At 32.6% G+C, this 23,124-nt stretch overlaps 1 protein-coding gene across 1 annotated transcript in view; it reads right to left on the bottom strand.

Annotated features, from left to right (window-relative positions):
- LOC127737206 (uncharacterized) overlaps positions 1-23,124 on the bottom strand; it is a 42,693-nt gene that overhangs the window by 12,889 nt on the left and 6,680 nt on the right. The window contains exon 2 of the mRNA XM_052247739.1: positions 8,763-8,992. Coding sequence (XP_052103699.1) covers positions 8,763-8,992 — 230 coding nt within the window. The remainder of the gene's footprint in view (positions 1-8,762; positions 8,993-23,124) is intronic.

Below are 23,124 nucleotides of genomic sequence, written 5' to 3'. Positions count from 1 at the left end.
TTCTTTTCACGAAATATCTAATTATATATATGTGGTCTAGAGCGCTGGACATGAGGCTAAGCGATTGGTGCTGTAGTGTATCAAAGGTGTGAGTTCGAATCCCGTTGAGGGACAAAAATTTGTCAGCATAAAAGTCTAATTCTAACACTGTTGGGTGTAATTTTCAGACTTATATAAATATTTGTATTAACCCTGTGTCTCAAACACACTGAGATCCAGTGGGCATATATATTGTATGGTTGTCACTTGCTTAGACTTGTTTGTATGATATACTTATTTCTAGTGACTGTATAATGAATTGATTCATTATCCCATACGGTATATAAAAATTGTTGAGTTAGATTGCTGACAAATAACAAATACATTGTGTATTAAATAATAATATAACATCTTCACACGCTTAAAAAACACATGTCTTAGGTCTATCTCTAGATTCGCCTTACGTGACAAGGTAACACTACGACTATTGAAGTTATATTTTTATATAGCGGATGTGGTCGTGTGGTCTAGAGCGCTGGACATGAGGCTAAGCGATTGGTGCTGTAGTGTATCAAAGGTGTGAGTTCGAATCCCGTTGAGGGACAAAAATTTGTCAGCATAAAAGTCTAATTCTAACACTGTTGGGTGTAATTTTCAGACTTATATATATATATATATATATATATATATATATATATACAGCACAAACAACATATATATATATAAACACGTCTAAATTGAAAACAACATTCAAACCTATGATTGCGTTGGATAAAAACCGAAATTTTTATACGTGTGCATGCAAAACAAATTTCTTGTTAGAGGGGTCTTAATACAGCACAAACAACATTTTCCAAAAGACCAAAAAAGTAAAAAGTATATATAAATTTTTCATACGTTTCGGCCATTACGGCTTTCTTCATTGAAATACATTACAACATTGAAACAACAATTACACCGCTTGGATACATTACGTTATAATAACTACTATGACGTTTATTTGTCGCGTATTTTTCTTTTTTTTTTTTTTTTTTTTTATAAATAATTTCACTATCTTTCATACATTGTGTTGAGTCCATCAGGATCTAAAGTTTTTTATTTTTTTATCCAAAGGCTTCTTTAGTTTTTCTGTAAATTTCTGTTCCAAATACTCTTTCTATGGCGGTAACTTTTAAATTTTTCATCGAATGATTATGCTGAATGAAGTGGTTTGCTACTGGATCGTCTGTTTTGTTTGTTCGTATTTTTGAAAAGTTCAATAGCATCCGTTGATAAAGTGTATCACCTGTTTGTCCTTCATATATAAGTTTTTCGCATTTTGTACAGTTAATTGCATATACTACGCCCACGGTTTTACAGTTTATTTGTCCCTGAATGGTATATTCTTTCCCGGTGTTGTCACAAAATACCTTGGTTTCATTTATGTGTGAGCATAATTCACAATTTTTACCGCATGGTCCACAGCCATTAGTTTGTTTATAAAATTGTAAGTTGTGCTTCTTGTGTACTAAGATATCTTTTATGTTGTTGTCGCGTTTAAATGCTACGATAGGCGGATCGGGGAATATTTTCTTTAGCCTGTTAGATTGATGGAGAATTTTAAGATTTTTTCTGAGAATTGAATGTATATTTGGAAGCGCTTTGGAAAAAGTAATCACCAAGGGTACTCTGTCGTTTTCTTTCTTTGGTTTGTACTGTAATAGATAGTCTCGGTTTAAAATGTCGACTTTTTTTAATTGAACTTCAGTTGACGAGTTATTGTATCCACGTTTTTTCAGGTGCGTTTTTATTTCTTCTCTTCTTATTTTGTAATTTTCTTCTGTTGAGCAAATTCTTTTGACACGAATACCGAGTCCATATGGTATAGCATTTTTTACAGAATTTGGATGGCTTGACGAAACATGTAAGTGCTGGTGTTTATCTGTCGATTTTGTAAAAAGATCTGTTTTAAGTTGTCCGTTTTCTATGTTTACAAACACATCAAGAAATTCGATTTTTTCAGTTGAGTAACGCATTTCTGTTTTAATTCGCGTTTTAATTCGCTGTTTTAATTTTCTTCTAGTCGGCACAAACTTAAAACCTTTCGACCAAATCGGCTATAAGTTTTCCCATGTCTACTTTTCTTCTAGTCGGCACAAACTTAAAACCTTGATGGACTTTGTCATTGAAAATAATAATTTTAGCTTTAACGGAAAGCACTTTTTACAAACAGAAGGAACAGCTATTGGTTCCCATCTAGGCATGAATTATGCTTGCACCTACCTCGAACAATGGGAGGAAAATTTATTCCAAAACAGCAATTTACACCCGTTTTCATATTGGAGATGTGTTGATGACATCTGGGGAATATGGGAACATGGTTTAGATGAATTAAAAAAATTTCACGAATTGTCCAATAATTTACATCCGCGAATTAAAACAGAAATGCGTTACTCAACTGAAAAAAATCGAATTTCTTGATGTGTTTGTAAACATAGAAAACGGAAAACTTAAAACAGATCTTTTTACAAAATCCACAGATAAACACCAGTACTTACATGTTTCGTCAAGCCATCCAAATTCTGTAAAAAGTGCTAAACCATGTGGACTCGGTATTCGTGTCAAAAGAATTTGCTCAACAGAAGAAAATTACAAAATAAGAAGAGAAGAAATAAAAACGCACCTGAAAACACGTGGATACAATAACTCGTCAACTGAAGTTTAATTAAAAAAAGTCGACATTCTAAACCGAGACGATCTATTACAGTACAAACCAAAGAAAATAAACGACAGAGTACCCTTGGTGATTACTTTTTCCAAAGCGCTTCCAAATATACATTCAGTTCTCAGAAAAAATCTTAAAATTCTCCATCAAGTAAATGTTAGAGTATTCAGTATTTGTTGGCAAGTCAGACATCGTCTGTTACCACACGACTTGCACCATCCTGCAGTTGAACAGATTTTACTAGAGGAGACGTCAGCTCTCACAAATAAGTCTTTCAGACTTGCTGGTCTCCGAAAAGCTAAGACAGGAGGATTGGGAAAGATCTTGGATAATTTTGGGTGATTGGCAATAGTTTGCCAATTGGCACGTATCAAACGTGAAAGGTTAGTAAAGACGGGATTGTATGTTAAAACAAACGGAACTATTTTGTTGCGCCTCTTCTGTTTGTACTGTAATAGGTCATTGCGGCTGTTGTTATTAGCACGCGCAAATCCCTTATCTATGTCCAATTTCTTATAACCTCGTTTGGTAAAAAAACCGCGAAGTTCCTGTAACCGTTTAGTGACAGCCTCCTCAGAGGAGCAAATCCGCTTTACTCTGAGAGCTTGACTGTATATATACAGCTCGTCTAAACATCAGCCCAACAATGTAAGATCTGTAAATTTGCTTTCGCAAATTTTTTGTTCCTCCCTCGCCGGGATTCGAGCTCATGCTATTGAGATATCGTGACACCAAATCGCCTGCACTGTATCCGACGCGCTAGACCACTCGACTACCTTGGTTTCACTTAATAAAGCTTTCGGTGGCCGGATGTTACCTTTCCTCGTCAGTTTTAATCTAGCGTCGTAATACAGTACATGATGTATAAGGCATGAAGATGGTATTGTTACAGATCAGCTGAATTATCTATAGTATATGAGACGTGAATTACCGGAAAACAAAATAGCGGAAAATTGTTGTTATTGTTGAAAGAAAAAAAAAAGAATGTGCGCTTTTTTAAGTTGCAAATTTCCAATTTTGACGAAAAGTATGGGTAAACTTGTAAATTGACGTATTCAGTGTTCCAAAAAAAACCCCTCTTTTCCTCGAAAAAAAACATATGAGAAAACACATGAAAACTACTCATATAAAAAGAAGATGTGGTATGATTGCCAATGATACAACTCTCCACCAGAGACCAAATGACACAGAAATTAACAGCTATAGGTCACCGTACGACTTTAAAAAAAAGATCGATGACATATACTTTATTTGCTTTGTTTGAATTAGAAATTGAAAAATATTTTTTTCAATACTGAAAATGTTTTTCATTCTTACGTATCTTTTTTGGCGTAATCGAAATAAATAACACTTTAAATTGAACATCAAGAACCTTAATCTCTATAACTTTTAATTATAACCACAAAGCTTGACATACCTGGACAATTTATCTTCAATAAGTCAGCTATACAAATGAATGACCATCATATATATAAAATGCGTGAAAAGGCTTAAATAAACGCAAGAGTAGTATACCGCTGTTCGAAAGTCATAAATCGATTTAGAGAAAACAAATCCAAATTACAAACTAAGACCGAGGGAAACGAACTGTAAGAGAACAACTGCCATTTTCCTGACTTTTTAAGAACAAATAGTAGGTTGAACCTAGTTTTGTGGCTACTCAAACCTCGCGCTTCCATTGCAATGTTAAATATAACACTTAAAGGACAACATTACATGACAGGACTGCAGTAAAATTAATGCAAGAACTTTCAGGACAGACAAATACACAAATAAACAATACAATTTAACATTTCGACATGCCAATAGTTATCAAAGGTACCAAGCTTATAATTTAATACTCCATCTACATACGACTCATCAGTGACGCTCAGATCAAAATAGTCAGAAAGCCGAACAAGTATAAAGTTAAAGAGCATTGATGACCCAAAACTCCAAAAAGTTGTGCCAAATACGGCTACGGTTATCAATGCCTGGGATAAGAAAATCCTTAGTACTAGTATTTTGAATAATTCAAACAGTAAGTTTAAAAAATAAAAAAAAACAATTAAAAAAAAAGAACATATGATTGATATTCATGTCAACACCGAAGTGCTGACTAACCATAGAATAAAAACGAACACGTAAAACAACCTATGGCAGCACATAAAAACAGCACAACAGAACCACACATTGATTATCACACGACCAGATCGACGCTACAAAGTGACGTTACAGGTAAATTTCGAAAAATTTGATATACAAAATGTAGTTCAAGATTAGGTTTGAAATTATCGTATTTGTTGTGTTTTATAACAATTACAAGACTATAAATATATAATTAACGCATAAGGTTTCTTTTAAGTTTGACGAAGTTGTCTTTATATATATAAAAAGAAAAATGGTATGATTGCCAATGAGACAACTCTCCACAAGAGTCCAAATGACACAGAAATTAACAACTATAGATCATCGTACGGCCTTCAACAATGAGAAAAGCTCATTACGCATGGTCAGCTAATAGAGCTGATTGTTAGAAACGTTTCACAAGAAAATACATATAGTAGGGTGCCCAATGTCCAAAAAGTCCTCTAGTTATCGAGTTTAAGTTAACGGATAACACACGGCTGATTATTTTGCACATTGTAGGAAGATCATTATATTTTACAATCATGATTGTCGTCGTAAGTTCCCGTGCTCACAATTTTCTAAATTTCGTGTTTTTAAAAGGTACCACCAGATACCGTATTGTACGGGGAATCTTTAACATGAAAAATTAAATTATTGCGCTCTTTGTTGGTAGTTAAAACAGTCCCTATAATATAGTTTATATATTAAATATATCATATAACGAAATCGAAAAGCATTTAAATGATTTTGATATAAGTATTTCAACATTTTAGTAAGAGTAAAATTTTACCCGAAATTTACCCTATTTTCATCGAAAGCAAAATAATTACGTGTATCATCACAATATTTTTTACTCTGATTTAAGCAATAAGACACAGTGCATGTGTGTGCCAAATTGCATGCGTGAAATAAAAATCGTTTTGAAGAAATTAGCAATTAAAAACACAAATTAAGTCACCATTTTGGTATTGATTAAACACGGATTATCTCGTGCCATTAATTATTTTGTTGCTTACACTATTAGGTCATTAACAAGGACAGAGGTCACTCAAAACATTTGTCTTTTCTGCTTGTTGTGTGGTTGATTTATTTGTTGTGAATAGCCAACTAACTTTATAGATTGTCACTTTGTTCGGAGAAATCTGTTTTGTGTCTGTTTTTCAAAACTTTAAAGTTTTTATTGAATAAATATTTTGTTATAATTGTAGTATAAGAATCAAATCGGTCGGTTTTGTTTCACACCCGGAATATGGCACATCAAAAGTCTTGTATGATGTTTTCGACCTAAATCCCACTAGGTGGGAACGACAACAAAAATATACCACCGTTCGTGTAACAAAAAAAAAACAGATACAACAGACAGCAACCAACGACAACCACTTAATTGCAGGCTCCTGATTTTGGACAGACATATACAGAATTTAGAGGGGTTGAACATGTTTGTGATCCTTCAACCCTCCCCTGACCTGGTCAATGGTATAACAACACAGCATAAGAGAAATCTGCTGAAATGGCTTGACTTATCAAATCGGCATGAAGCACAAAAACAACTAACATGAAGACAAAAAACACAAAGTACCGATATAATAGTACTCGCCGTTAGGGTAGAACATTTTATATTCTGAAGAAAGGGATGGGGCTGGCGGCGCGAAAATTTATTTTCACTTTTGTACACATTCATATCCTCAACTATCCTGCATTTCATGTTGAAGAGTGTTCATTCTCATCCTGTCTTGTGCAAAGTCAATGATTTCAGTTCATACCAGGCCAAGTAATTCATTTTCAAAATCCTCATTCCCTCCCTGTTTTCGAAATCAAATGGGTGTTCCCTTAATGAAAACTAATGAAAGGACGTCATCAATAGTCTGAGAAAAGTATGATCATAAACATCATTACCGTAAAAACTAGCTTTTGTTATAAATCAGGCCGTTAGTTTTTTTTTTCAAATGAATTCTTTCATTTTTTTCATAACTGGCCTTTTTATAGCCGACCATACGGTATGAGTTTTTCACATGGTTGAAGGCTGTACGGTTGCTTATAATTGCTTGCTTCCACATCTCCTAAGTTTTATATTATACAACAAGTATAACATAAAATTAACACTATCAATGTTCCATGTAAATGAATTAAGGTCAGATGCATGAACTCTGCCACAAAATCACGTACACCTTGTTACCATTCCATACACCAAATATATTTAACCAACTTCTATCTGAAACTGTACGGACTAGACCACTGAAACTTAACCTTATTCACTGATCCGTAAAATTAGGTCGAGGTCAGGTGAATCATGTCTGACGGTCATGTAGACCTTGCAAGGAAACCATATATTAGTAACCAAATATAGTTATCCTAAAACTCGTGATAATTGAGACTTTCACATGACGAAAAAAGCTATACAGTTTTTCAGCAGTCACTTAACCATGGATATGAGTTAACCATAGGATAATGATTATATGACGGAAACTTCGTAACACAATGGATATATATTGTCTGCTCAATGGTCGGGTTGTTGTCTCTTTGACACATTCCCCATTTCCATTCTCAATTTTAAAGTATGAATCATCCAGTTCCTCTGCCCTCTGAAATATAAAGCTATACAAATAGTTTACGGTGTTACCGCCACCACCATCAGATTGTATTCTGTATGCCTCGCATTCTGCTACTTGCGTCGAATGCGATTTAAAAAAGAACAACTGAAATTAGCTCTCTTACCTAAACCTAGTCGATGGGCTTTCACCTTAACAGTAGACAATGAAACGTAATAGCTACTACTAGCTTCGGTAATTTTTCTATGTTGTTTCGCTCTTATTAAAATTCTGATCTTTATTAACTCGCGTGCTCTTATATATATGATCAAATGAGGATAACGAAATCAGAGATCTATATTTTAATTAGATTGATGTTGTTTACAAGTGTTTGTAAAATACATCGATGCTGTTCAAAACTTTCTTTTTGTAGATAATCTTTAACTTCATGTCAATTGTAGGCCAATTTATGTTCGATAAGTCATGTACATTACACTTGATATAAGTGTGAAAGATGGAGTGATTAGCCTGCTATTTCTAATTCTCATTTTGTTTTCATAATTTGTAACATAAACCCTCCCCCTTTTTCACCGTTTGCAGTTTGTTTTTTATTTCTGTAAAGCAAATATATGCTCAGACCTGCTAATTCAATGAATTCTGCGTTAATATTCATCAGTATGGGAACTAAGTACTATTTGATGTGCTTCCACGTTCACCAAAAAAAATTGGATATTTACCCAGAAAATCATGACGAACACCTTATATCAAAAGACGGAAAAAATAACATTTTGGGAGGGCAACTTATAAATGTTAATATCTAAAAAACATCTCCGAAGATCACTTGTATCGAATCTTATGTAAAAATTCCGATTTTGGAACTTTTAAAAGGTCAAGGTCACTATTATTTAACAGCTGAATGAAAATTGTAAATGTGCACCCTATAAGTACAAATGTCAATCTCGAACCATATTTGGCAATAAAATTATCAAATTAGTCCTAAATATAGAAACTTTAGTTATAATCCTTTGAATTATTCGAGTTTATTTTGCTATAAACGCAAATATGTAGGGGTGGCCAGCTGTCTAAACGTGACTCTACGTTTTCCTTGAAATTTTAGATTTGACCTTTGACCCAAATTTAAGAAAATCGTGACCACTGTAGACAACGACGACATCAATATTTCGACGAGGCTTGTTCTCCTCTTTCCAATGATATAAAATATAGCCGTGTGTTATTCCGTTAACCCAAATCGATCACATTTGTTGACTGGGCACCCTACTAATAGTTTCAATTACTGCTGACACTTTGTAAAGATTAATCATTCCTTACCCTATCTATAAATTGTACACTAACCAAGCCTCACCCTAGACCTTGTCATAGTGATTGATTAAAATCTCTATATTCAAAGTCTAGAAAGTGTATACATATTTCATTAAACCTACCCCAGATATATTGTCCCATGCAGTGTTGAAGTCTGCAGTTCCAACTTTTCCATCATTAAGATGAGCTATGTAGTTTCTATAGTATTTGATTCTGGCTAAATCTGCACCAGGTGTGGTTTCTATGGCAGAGGGTAAACTGTCAAATCCCCCATGAGGAGGATTTATGGTCGTTAGGTTTCTAAGGAGTGTTATTATTAAGGTAATGTCAAATTTCCGGGAATCAGGAACATCTAAAAAAAATAATAAAGTGCATCATGGATGTGTTATGTTTACAAAGTAGAACAGATTCCTGTAATTTAGTGGTTGTCGTTTGTTTATGTGTTACATATTTGTTTTTCGTTTATTTTCTGTACTTAAATAAGGCCGTTAGTTTTCTCGTTTGAATTGTTTTACATTGTCATTTCGGGGCCTTTTATAGCTGACTATGCGGTATGGGCTTTGCTCATTGTTGAAGGCCGTACGGTTACCCATAGTTGTTTATTTCTGTGTCATTTTGATCTCTTGTGGAGAGTTGTCTCATTGGCAATCATACCACATCTTCTTTTATTTTATTTACATTAACTTGATATGCTTAATCCTGTATTATCGTTTTTACACGCTTTTCCTTTGCTGATTTTACGGTATTTTCAAAAAAAAAATAACGAGAAAGACAAACACGGCTATAAAAGGTCCCGACATGCAAAAATGTAAAACAAAAAAAATTACGAAAAGAAAATTATGAAAGACTCAAAAGATCTGTACGGAGCACAAAACAACTTACAAGAAAACACTAGACATCAGAATCTGAAGTTACGGAAAGCTAATTCAAAGCCAATTGCTACTCAAAGAAAATCATGTCCTCCCAGATTCATATTGCAAAATCCTACCGGCTTTATACTTTATTCATATGATTCGCACTACGTGATTGTGGCCCTTTTGATTAAATTACTTCCCTTAGTTATAGATTGAAAATATAAATTATTTCAAATTTGCGGATAATCCAGTCATTTTCCGTCTTAAATCTTAACCCAAACTATCTTTGAAAACGGATATTTACAAAAATGTTGTGCAATTCTAAGGGGGAAATGCTTAAAATTTGACTGGAATGGGAAAGATGAAATCATCACGTTTTTAAAAGAATTTTGGCCGAAAACTTTAAGAAAGCTGGTCAGATAAAAGTTATTAAACTTGAAAATTCAACCTACATGGTGTTTCCGTATATGCGGACAAATCATGAAAAATATCTTCTTGTATCTTTATTTCTATTTTGAGTTTTGCTTTTCTTAGGATTTTTTGTTATTTTATATAGCAATAATTTTACGGTTACGCTTCCGATTTTCAAACTAAAAAAAGCAATTAGCAAAGTACCATAAAATTTGACTTATGTGAAGTACACAAAGTTGTGTAATGAAAATTATAAGTAAACAGGATTTACAGGATTTTGGATCATGAGATTTCAAAACTGTATGTTTTTCAAATATATATATTTCAATATACATTTAGTTATGATTGAAATTTTCAAAAGGAAAATCAATATCAGTCCCGTTAAATACGATAAATTTAGGGTCATTAGCACATGTTATGATTATCTGCATTTACAAGAAATTTTGGAATTATGAGATTTTGCAGTAAATGATATAAATAAATGCCTAATGTTCTTACCGGCAATTATAGAAGAGGTATCTTACTTTATTTTTTACACTTACCAGGTTTTCGAGGAAACAGGAGATTCCATTGCGATGGGTTGATTGTTCTTTTCTTTTTCAATGCAAACAGTTTATTATGTTCTTTCTTTATGGAGGCATATAAACTGGCCGGAGCAAATTCATAATCAAAGTAATTTCGTGCTGCACGTGGAGATATTCCAGTAAGTAACAAACTCAATCTTACATAGTTTTCTTCCTCTTGAGAAATGAATGCCGTCATAATGGATTATATAAATTATCATCCAGAGGAGTATACTCTTCTTACAAAATTATGATTAATTTTGTAGACGATTGTCAAAGCAATAGCTGATAGATAAAATGTAAATGTTGTATATTTGACTTTCACGATGAAAAAATCAAGATTACTTCATCTTTTTGAGAAAACATCAATAATATAACCTGAAGAAAAAAAAATACTGAATACAAAGCTATATCAACAATTTATTTTTTATACGGAAATTGTTGAAGGAAACATATTTTTAAATATAAAACTTTGAAAGTATGTTACTTCATATTTAGACTATTTAACATTTTTAAACAACTCTGATAGATATCATCCATACTTAGTCTTTTATTGTATAATATACAGTTATTGACTTTTAATACGCGCGACAACTCTTTGAGGGGTCGTAGGTGGCCTGTTGAAATCAAAATTTCTGTCTTTATCAAATACATCCTCATTTTCTAGTGGCAGTTCAAATTTACCCGACCTACATCCCGGATGGTCTCTTTACAAGACCTACATATTATGAGTATTGTTAACTTGTTCACATCCTGAACATTCATGAAATATTTGCCACTGGACCTTAAGCAACCAACAATCAATCAATCAATTAATGGTGTAATATAAGGAATGCTTAAAACCAAGAGATATGATGTTTACCTAGGCCAACTGTTGTTTTACTATATTTTTTTTTTATCATCTTAAATAATTGATATTTTCTCAAGCTAAGTAACTACTCCTTTTGTATTAGATATAGCATCTGCATGGTCACGTAATTTATTGACATAGCCAAACTCCGTAACCCATTAGTCAAAACGAACTAACAATGCCATTACAAAATAAAGAAAAACTAACAAAAGACAAGTAAAAGCCTTCACAAAAAATCATAGAAAAAACTAAAGACGGATCAAACGAACCTTAACTAAAAGCCCCTGTCTATGGACAGGGTTTAGAAGACTTTTTCGGGGTTTAAAATGTTTGCTTGCATCAATCATCCCTAACCTGTGATAGTTGTATATTACAGCACAGCATACGATTAAACTATCAAAATAAGTAGATGAAGGATGATAGTTGGTTCTGAGGTGAAAGAACGTTCCATTTACTGTCTTCATTTCGAGTGGCTAACAATCTCCGAATTCATGAGTCAAAAGCCCAGTTTCGACAAAGACCGCCATTTTTCAAACCTTAGCCGAAATATTTGCACAAAAAAGCAAAACAAATGGACATTATCTGAAACACATACCTAGTAACAACACGAACGTTATCATATCCATTGCACCAGATTCACATTTCAAGACTTAATGTAATTTCAATTATGCTCGTGGTCAACATAGATGAATTTAAATATAAATATTGAACAGTTGAGCAGTTGATTAAACCAAAAAGAATAAAAACTGCAAATTTATACTAGCAATAGAACAATATCCGTATTTTCAATTGGTACTGGCTACTGGGCTGTTGATTACCCTTGGGGTATAACATCAAACGTACAAATTTTACAGTAACAATTAACAGTTAATTTACATGTTGCACTATTTGTATTCGCACTCTTTTTTTAAATCTAAAAAACTTACAACGTCTGATCTGGATTTCAAAGTAAATAAGAAGTCTGCAATACAAATTTGATATAAATATCCATAGTCAGACTGTATTTTCCAATTGTCGTAGTACGTACGTGTTTGTTAATAGAATGATGCATAAAAATAAACTTCCAAAGTTATTTAAAAACCAACTATTTAAATGTTTCCTTGTCGTCTTTTGTTCAAAATGCACCCAAGTTTTGTATAGAATAAAGAAGACGCAAACCTTACACTCTGTCATCTATTGTTAATAAATCGTAGATTGTTATCTAGTAATTTGAAATAATATAGCATAGAATCAATCAGTGTATTTATTCGTTTGAGATGCGTTTATCACCTTACCGCTAAAATAATAATAGTATAAAGGCGATTACTCTGTTGCTCTTTATTCTAAAATGGGTATTTCATATTCCATTTCTTCTTTTTAAATTATCTTCTAATGTTGATTTAATTGCCATTTTTTTTCTTTCTTTATTGCATTGTTTTCTCCTTTTCCAGCCGTTAAGAGCGTTTTATCTAGAAATGCAGTCACGATTTTAAAAACGCACTCATGTGGACAACCCACTATCACGAAACTCTCATCAAAATGGTTCACACATGCTGAAAATACCTATAAATAATATGTATTATGGTATTTGCATTGAAAACCCCAGTTCTTTTCTTTTTATTAAAGTTAAACGGAACTTATTGTGTCACATGATAGTAACATGGGGTTACGCACTGTCTTAGCTCGTTCTTTTATCATTCACTTTTTTCGTACCAGTCATAAACAAGCTTTGCACTAAAATTTATATGGTCAGAATGTCAAGTCTAGTTAAGAACATTGATAACTCACCATTTGGTGGATATAATTACTGAGACTTTGAAGAAAGTATTGAACGCAGCCTATTCTTGAAAATAGCGGGTTCTACATGTAGTCAATTGAAATCATTCACTGTTAATCACTTGAGGGTCTCTTTCGATTAATCACTGATAAAGGTTGAATTATTTTATATCTCTACCTGTGTGACGTTTACATTCTGACGTCAAACACGCGATTCTTTGCCAGATTTAATGTTAAAATTACGATTCGGTCTCAACCTGAGATGCAGCAACTCAAGTACAGGTTTAACAGTCCATTTCTACTACTTATGTTTCCCAATTATAACTTATTCCATTGAAGTAAGAAATAGGTCATGCAAACTGTTCTGTCTGAGTCTTTCGTTTCAAAAAACAACAACAATATACTAGTTACAAAAATATTGAACTCCAAAGAAATTCAAAAATGGAAAGTACATAATGAAATGGTGAAAATCAAAAGCTCAAACACATCAAACAAATGGAAAACAACTGCCGTATTCCTGACTTCGTACCGGAATTTCCTTAGATAGAACATTGAGGATTAAACCTGGTTTTGTACGTAGCTATAAGCATCTCATTTGTATGGCAATCGTATAGAATTTGCAAAGACTTTGATGGACACTTCATGTTTAGGTAGGGAGAGTTGAAAAGGGAAGTTTATATTACAATTTAACAAAGTTTTTTTATCACTTCATTTTCCAAACATTATTTGGAAGAATATATAGTTTAGCACTTTGCCGGCTAAAAAAAACTAAATTTATTCATTTTTTCAATGCACATGTTTAAAAAAGAAATACCGAGTACCTTCCTCCTTTTGCTATTTGATTTATTCTTTATCACGCAAATATCCTATACAACAATGAAGAAGGCAGTAAATAAATCTATCAGCTATTTATCGTTGACAGTAATCTAAGACTGTTTTCAATAATATAACACCACAGGAAGATGAAAACAGGGGATAATGTTAAAGAAGTAAATGTAAATTGTTATTGCGTAAACGAATGTCAACACATGAAATGCCACACTTGATTTCATTTTTAATCAAAATACCAGAACATTATTTCAATACATGAACGTTCCTTAATTATTTTACTACATTGTATACTGCCAGTTTCGGTTACATCTCTATCTATGTTCACAAACTTGCAATTGGCCTTCCAAAATGAAGGTCAGAACTCGTTCAAATGTTAGCATTATCTATAAATGCAAAGAACAATTGTAGACGGAACCAAAAACATGGTTTGGTATGGATAATTAAGAAAAAGTAGAGGGTTGGCATATAGAGTGTTAAGGCTATAATGCGAAAGATGCATATAGTAAACGAAATTTAAACAATGCGTAAAAAGATATAGATTGTATCAATATCTTTGATATGATATTTTTTTTTAAACAAACGATTATTCAATTATATTTAAAATACCACAGTATTTCTAGTCCCAATTCTTCTTCTTTTGATGTGAACTAAAACAAATTATTTGACATGCGTGATCGGATCTGGATTTGAAAGTAAACAGATATCTTTAACAAAATATCAAATGACTATCGATGATTAGACTGTATTTGACAATTGTACAAAATCTGAACGTGTTTTTTTTTTTTAATTTAACCACGTTTATCACTAGGTCTGCTGAAATAAACTAAATTCATTCATTTTTAATTGCACATAATTAAGAAAAGAAATACCGAATACCTTCCTCCCTTTGCTATTGATTGTATTCTTTATCACGAAAATATCCTATACAACAAAGAACAAGGCAGTAAATAAATCTATCAGCTATTGTTAATTTATCGTTGAAAGTAATCTATGACTGTTTTCAATAATACACACCACAGGAAGATGAAAAAAATCTTTGATGGTTATAGATATGAACTGGGTTTTTTTGGGAGGGGGGATAATGTTAAAGAAGTAAATGAAAATTGTTCTTGCGTAAACAGGTCGGGAACACTACCTTATATGGAAATGCATGAATTAGCATACTTATGTCCTCGCACATGTAATTGTTTATTTACGTGTGACGCAATTTATTTTTACCTGGGTTTTTGACCAATCCACTAAATGAGTAACAATGCATGATGGACTACTACGTGTTTACTAGTACAATCAACCGAGAACGCGTGTTATTTACTGAAATACAACACATTTTTTCAGGCATTGCGGGATTAACAATTTCGCTTAGTTTTTCATTTTTTGTATCCACATTTATTGTTCGTGATATGAAGTATTCGTTCCATGCTCAGATTAACGAAGAGTTATTTCTATGCAAAAAAACGAGTGTTTGAATAACCCGATGTATAGCCATTAACATGATTGATGATGACACGGAGATTTCATGTATTCGTCCACAAGACAGCAACGAAACAACAGTGAAAAACACAATGACCTGTAAGACAAACTTACTAGTGTAAATCTAGCCGTTTATAACAACCGGTGCTATTATTCGATGTATAGATAGTTAAAAAAGATAAGGGATCGAACCTTGGATTTTATGTTTGTTAAAAAGGGGAAGACTTAGAATGTGTCAAATATCTGTTGGGGTCACTAAAATTTCAGCTTTTTCTGATATTGTACCTTCTTTTATGATTAAAAAGTAATTTAAATCGAAAAAAAGTATGTTTTTATTAATTTGTCTTTAGAAACAACAGCGTATAATCATCAATCGGGGCCATTTATAGCCGATTATACCGTACGGGTTTTTCTCATTGTTGAAGGCAATACGAATGCCTATCATTACTTACATCCACTTCATATAACTTAAGTGGATAGTTGTCCCGCTGGCAATCATACCACATCTCCTTTTTTGTGTATACAAACATCTTTCAGAAAGATCGGTTATCCATTATTTGATATTTACTGTATAATACTAAGTAATATTTTCATATTTAGAATTTGACAGGTACAGACCATGCATAAAGCCTATAGCATCCATCATATTTCATCAAAACTGCTCAAGACATTTTTTATGCCCCTGCAACTGAAATTTTACCCCTGTCCGTCCTTCCGTCCGTCTGTCCTATCATGGGTATGTAGTTATTCTGCATAACTTCTCCCACAGTTTGAATCTTATGAAGTTTTCACTTTGCTGTCTGTTGGTATATAGACATATATATTTAAGGTGTGCGTGTAGTCCGGGTTTGATTTTTATCAATATTTGCTCTTTTGGGAGATATTTGAACTTTGTCATTTTTTGGAGTATTTACTTGCATAACACAATTACCCATAAGACAAACTTACTAGTGTAAAGTTAGCCGTCGATAACAGCCGGTGCTAATATCCATGAGTGCAGCAACTTTCGTATAGATAGTTAAAGAGAAATGTGTGATCCTTGAATTTTGTGATCATAAAAAAGGAGAAGACTTAGAGTTTGTCAAATATGATTAACTACTTTTACAAGGCGAAAAAGAAAGTCGAATAGTGAAGCTCGTAAACAATACTTTTTTAATCTGAGCATGCAAATTGAAGATTGTGTTATATATTTCACAATGAACATATTCGCAGAACAAAATATTTATTTTGAGAGTCCCAGATACTATATTAGTTGACAGTTTTTCCACTTATTCCACGTGTTTTCGAGTGGTAGTAAACTCGTAGTAGCCCACAATGCATTGTAGTTCATTGAGTCGATTGGTCAGTTTTTCAAGGTCATTTTGGCCTTGTCTTTTGGAAATTACTATGCAAATATATTCTGACGTCAGGAAATCTAGAGTTCTCGACCTGGTAAACGAATGTCAACACACAAATTCCAACACACTTGACCTTATTTTTAATCAAACTATTATTCTAATACATTCCTTAAACGTAATATTACATTGAATACTGCTAAATTGGGTTACATCACTATCTATGTTCACAAACTTGCGATTAACCTTCCAAAATTAAAGTCAGAACTCATTCAAATGTTAGCATTATCCATCAAATGCAAAGAAAAATTGTAAATCTACATTACTTTGTGCGAAATTCTTTGTTGTAGGGTCATTACTCTAAATATTTGCAATACATTTGTTTTAACCCATTAAGGATGCAAGAATTCAATTTGGTACACTATAACTGTAAATATATCGATTTGGTTATAATATCAAATCTACTTAAGTCCAATGATAACTGCACAATTTCAGGAATTTATAACTAAAACTAAAAATTGTTGACTTAAGTATATTTATCAAAATAGCACGAATTTTATATGTAGTCAACTACAAACATCCACTGTCAATCACTTGAGGGTCTCTTTTGTTCACTCAATGATTATTTCTGGTCGTCCATGTCCATTAACGGTTTGTGATTGTCCCATCAGCTACACCTATGATCAATGATATATCAAACATTGGATGCAGCAAGCCCAATACAAGCTTAACAGTGTATTTCTACTACTTCGTACTTTCGATAAAAGATAACACAGATAAAACTAGGTCTGCTCTATATTTCAATTTAGATGCATATGACAATAACAGTAGCTCAGAATAAAACTTTACGTCAATGAAGGTCATATTAGCTTTCCAATTGTTAATATTGCCTTTTCAGCGACTTTTCATCAGCGCCTGCAAATAAAGTATCTACCAGTCGATAGTATAGTTTTCAGCTTGTGATTTCTTGCATGATTTCCTTGATAGTTGGTTTAAGGTTGATTAGGAATCAAGATTCTTTGTGGTAAATTAGAGTCCGCCCGTTAACAACATTTTCGGTCTCGATCATGTTTTGGTTGACAGATTTATCATGAATGACCAGTGACTTGTCCTGCTTTAGTATATTGCAACTCTTTTTTTTATATATTTGTAGTCGAAAACAAAAACATGGTATTGTATTCGAACAGCGGTATACTACTGTTGCCTTTATTGATGATTAAGAAAAAGTAAAAGGTAGGCATGTCGAATGGTTTATGCTATAATGGGAAAGAAGTATTTAGTGAACGAAATTTAAACAACTCGTCAAAGGATTCAGATAATATTAATATTTTTGATACGATAATTGTTTTTAAAACAAAAGATTATTCAATTATATTTAAAATACCACAGTATTTCTAGTCCCAATTCTTCTTCTTTTGATGTGAACTAAAACAAATTATTTGACATGCGTGATCGGATCTGGATTTGAAAGTAAATAGATATCTTTAACAAAATATCAAATGACTATTGATGATTAGACTGTATTTGACAATTGTACTAAATCTGAACGTGTTTTTTTTTTTAATTTAACCACGTTTATCACTTGGTCTGCTAAAATAAACTAAATTCATTTATTTTTTAAATTGCACATATTTAAGAAAAGAAATACCGAATACCTTCCTCCCTTTGCTATTTATTTTATTCTTTATCACTAAAATATCATATACAACAATGAACAATGGCAGCAAATAAATCTATCAGCTATTGTTTATTTATCGTTGACAGTAATCTAAGACTGTTTTCGATAATACAACACCACAGGAAGATGAAAACTATCTGTGACGGTTATAGATACCAACTGGGTTTTTTGGGGAGGGGGAAATGTTAAAGAAGTAAATGAAAATTTTTATTGCGGAAACAGATGTCAACACATCAATTTCAACACACTTGATCTTATTTTTAATCAAAATACCAAACTATTATTTTGATACATTCCTTAAACATCATATAACATTAAATACTGCTGAATTGGGTTACATCGCCATCTATGTTCACAAACTTGCGATTAGCCTTCATAATTCAAAGTCAAAACTCATTCAAATATCAGCATTGTCTATCAAATACAAAGAACATTGTAAATCTACGTTGAGTGAAATATTTGGCTGTAGGGTCATTAATCTAAATATTTGCAATAATATTTTTTTTAACTCATTAAGGATGCAAGGCTTCAATTTGGTACACCGCAACTTTTTTCTATTTAATAAGTTGATTTGGTCATGATATCAAACATAGTTCAGTAAAATGATAACTGTAAAATTTCAGGAATTTATAACTAAAACTAAAAATTATTAATTAAAGTCTATTCTTCAAATAAACTGTTATCACAGAGATATGTCTCGCTTTTTGGTAATTTCGATAATGCAAATGTTGAAATTAAAATAGCAACACTTTAACATGCAAGATTTGCAAAATATTTAAAGTCAATGAACCATGACTGAAGGTACATGGCTAAACAATCTCCATGGAAATGAGATGTGCCAATGCTAATACAATACATACCAAATACCATTGACTTATCATAAGTAGTTCCCTTTAAACAAACCTAAACACAAACTAATACATGTAAACTAAGCAAAATTTCAAAGTCAATAAACCATAACTGAGGGGGTGGGGTCAAATAATCTCCATGGTAATGAGATGTGCCAATGCTAATACAACTGCATACCTAATATCATTGACCTACTATTAGTGGTTCCCCATAAATTGACCTAATCACAAGCTAATACATGAAAACTAAGCAAAAGTTTCAAAGTCAATAGACCATGACTGAGGGGGCAGGGCCAAATAATCTCCATGGAAATGAGACATGCCAATGCTTATACAATCACATACCAATTATCATTAACTTACCACTAGTGGTTCCCCATAAACTGACCTAATCACAAACTTATACATGAAAATTAGCAAAAATTTCAAAGTCAATAGACCATGACTGAGGGGGCGGGGCCAAATAATCTCCATGGAAATGAGATATGCCAATGCTTATACAACTGCATGCCAATTATCATTAACTTACCACTAGTGGTTCCCCATAAACTGGCCTAATCACAAACTAATACATGAAAACTAAGCAAAAGTTTCAAAGTCAATATACCATAACTGAGGGGGTGGGGCGAAATAATCCCCATGGTAATGAGATGCGCCGATACTAATACAACTGCATACCAAATATCTTTGATTTAACACTAGTGGTTCACCATAAACTAGACCTAATCACAAACTAATACATTGTTGACGCCGCCGCCGTCGCCGCCGCCGACGCCGGAAACAGCATACCTATGTCTCGCTTTTTGACTCCGTCAAGCGAGACAAAAAGCGCGAATTCTACATGTATTCAACTCCAATCATCCACTGTCAATAACTTGAGGGTCTCAATGATAATTTTTGGTCGTCCATGTCCAATAACGGATTGTGATTGTCCCATCAGCTACACCTATGATCAATGATATATCGAACATGGGATGCAGCAAGCCCAATACAAGCTTAACAGTGTATTTCTACTACTTCGTACTTGCGATAAAAGATAACACATATAAAACTAAGTCTGTTCTATATTTCAATTTAGATGTAAATGACAATAACGGTAGCTTAGAAAAAAAACTTTACCACAATGAAGGTCATATTAGCTTTCCAAGTGTGAATATAGCTTTTTCAGCGACTTTTCATCAGCGCCTGCAAATTAAGTATATACCAATCGATAGTATTGTCTTCAGCTTGTTATTTCTTGCATGATTTTCTTGATAGTTAGTTTAAGGATTAGGAATCAACGATTCTTTGTGGTAAATTTAGAGTCCGACCTTCAACAATATTTTCGGGCTCGATCATGTATTGGTTGACAGATATATCATAAATGACCAGGGATTTGTCCTTATTGATATAGTCATTTGTGTATGTCTCTCGTCGACTTATGGCTCTCGCTTTAGTATATTCTAACTCTTTGTTTTATATTTTAGTCGGAAACAAAAAGATGGTATTGTATTCGAACAGCGGTATACTACTGTTGCTTTTATTGATAATTAAGAAATAATGATAATAAATAAAAAGTAGAGGGTAGACATATCGACTGGTTTTTGTTATAATGAGAAAGAAGTATTTAGTAAACGAAATTTAAACAACTCGAAAAAGGATTCAGATAATATTAATATCTTTAATAGGATATTTTTTAAAACAAACGATTATTCAATTATAATTAAAATACCACATTATGTCTAGTCCCAATTCTTATTCTTTTGATGTGAAATAAAACAATTTATTTGACATGCATGGTCGGATCTGGATATGAAAGTAAACAGACATCTTTAACAAAATATCAAATGACTATTAATGATAAGACTGTATTTGACAATTGTACAAAATCTGAACGTGTTTTTTTTTTTAATTTAACCACGTTTATTACTTGGTCTGCTGAAATAAACTAAAAATTATTCATTTTTTCGTTGCACAAAGTAATACCGAATAACTTCCCGTTTATGCTGTTGCGGTCGTGTATCTCATATAAAACAATGAACAAGGTAGTAAATAAATGTATCAGCAATTTTTGATTTATCGCTGAATGTAATCTAAGATTGTTTTAAAACATACAACACCACAGGAAGATGAAAACAATCTTTGATGGTTATCGTGTGGGATAATGTTAAAGAATGAAATGAAAATAGTTATTACGTAAAACAATGTCAAAACATCAAATTCTAATGCGCTCGCCTTGTTTTCCTAACAAATACCAAACCTTTGTTTCAATGTATTCCTAAAACATTTTGCTAAATAGTTCACTGCTAGTTTAGGCTGCATCGACATTTATGTTCAGAGACTTGCTATGAGTCGACTGAATATAAAAATAGGAAGACATGGTACGATTGCCAATGAGACAGCTAGCCACCATATACCAAATAACATTGAAGTTAACAATTATATGTCACCGTTAAAGACAAAATTCATCCAAATGTCACCATACCCTACCAAATGCAAATAAAATTGTAAATCTGCATTACTTTGTGAAATACTTTTCTATAGGGGTCATTACTGCGAACATTTGCAATCCAAAAAAAATTACTATATCAAAGCTACAAGGCTAACAATTTGGTACGTCAGAAGTGCGATTCGCTTACATACATTCACTTTAAATTTTCACATTCTGTGGGCAATAACTCTCATAAGAGGTTCTTTGATAGTTAAATTCAAATGTCTCTTTAAATTCCTATTTCTTCACATTGGTTTGAATATGAAAATCAATCAAAAAGTGGTGACTTTCACAGAAAATTTTTCTTTGTTGCACTATTGTTTTTGCATTCTTCTTCTTTCGATCTGAATTTTGAAACTCATTACTCTGATTCAGAATCAAAAAAAAAACCAAGAAGTCTGCATCACAACTTTAATATAACTATCCATAGTCAGACTATATATTCCAATTGTCGTAATACGTGTTTGTTAACAGAATGCTGTATATAACTGAACTTGCTAAAGGAAACAAAGTTATTCAAAAAACCAACAATTGAATAGTGTCATCGACATCTTTTGTTTGAAATACACGCAAGTTGTGTTGTATAGTAGAAAGAAGCAGCAAATCCAACAATCTATCATCTATTGTTAATTTATCGTTGATTGTAATCTACTATTTCAACATAATAAGGCATACAAGAATTAATGTATTTACTCGTTTAAGATGTTATTTGAGACTTTTTTGTTACAAGATTATTTGTTTAAAGTTGATTCTCTATTTCTTTTAATTTCAAAACTGCTTTTTATGTTTAATTACTTCTTAGTAAACTTATAAAATTATTTAATTGCCCATTTTATTCGTCGCGGGTGATAATTTTTTCATCGAGTTGCTTAATCATCCTTACACCTTCATCATAGGGCAGTATGTTTTTTACTATACTATGCTTAATGATACATACAAGTGTGCACTATGTTATTAGAAGGTCAATTGTAAAGAGAAAACGTTATAGATTTTATAGTTGACTAATGACAATAACAAAAATCGGTATACCTCGGTCGGAATGGGTGTTAATAGTTCCGGATCGACAAACTTTGGGCAGAGCGGGTGTTAATTTTAAACATTTGCATCAAAATACTTTACCAAATGTAAATTTACATAACTTAATGATATACTTTGCTGTAGGGGTCATTACTATGAATATTTGTAATACAAAAATTTTAATTCATCAAAGATATAAGTATTAAAATTTGGTACGCAAGACGCACGTTACACTTACATAAAGCGCATCAGTAGCGATCGAAACAGAAACGTTGAAATTATATTTGGTGTTAAAATGAAATGTGGATTTGTAAACCTCAACTAAAATATGAACATTGCCGGAAATGTTATGCAGTCATCGAAATCTTGGAAACATTAGCTAAGTAGCCGGTTTTCGGTCTGA

The sequence above is a fragment of the Mytilus californianus genome, unplaced genomic scaffold (assembly GCF_021869535.1).
Source record: "Mytilus californianus isolate M0D057914Y unplaced genomic scaffold, xbMytCali1.0.p SCAF_4, whole genome shotgun sequence".
Lineage (NCBI taxonomy): Eukaryota > Metazoa > Mollusca > Bivalvia > Mytilida > Mytilidae > Mytilus > Mytilus californianus.
Note: the sequence above shows the minus strand (reverse complement) of the source record. Positions and strands in the feature narration are given on the sequence as shown.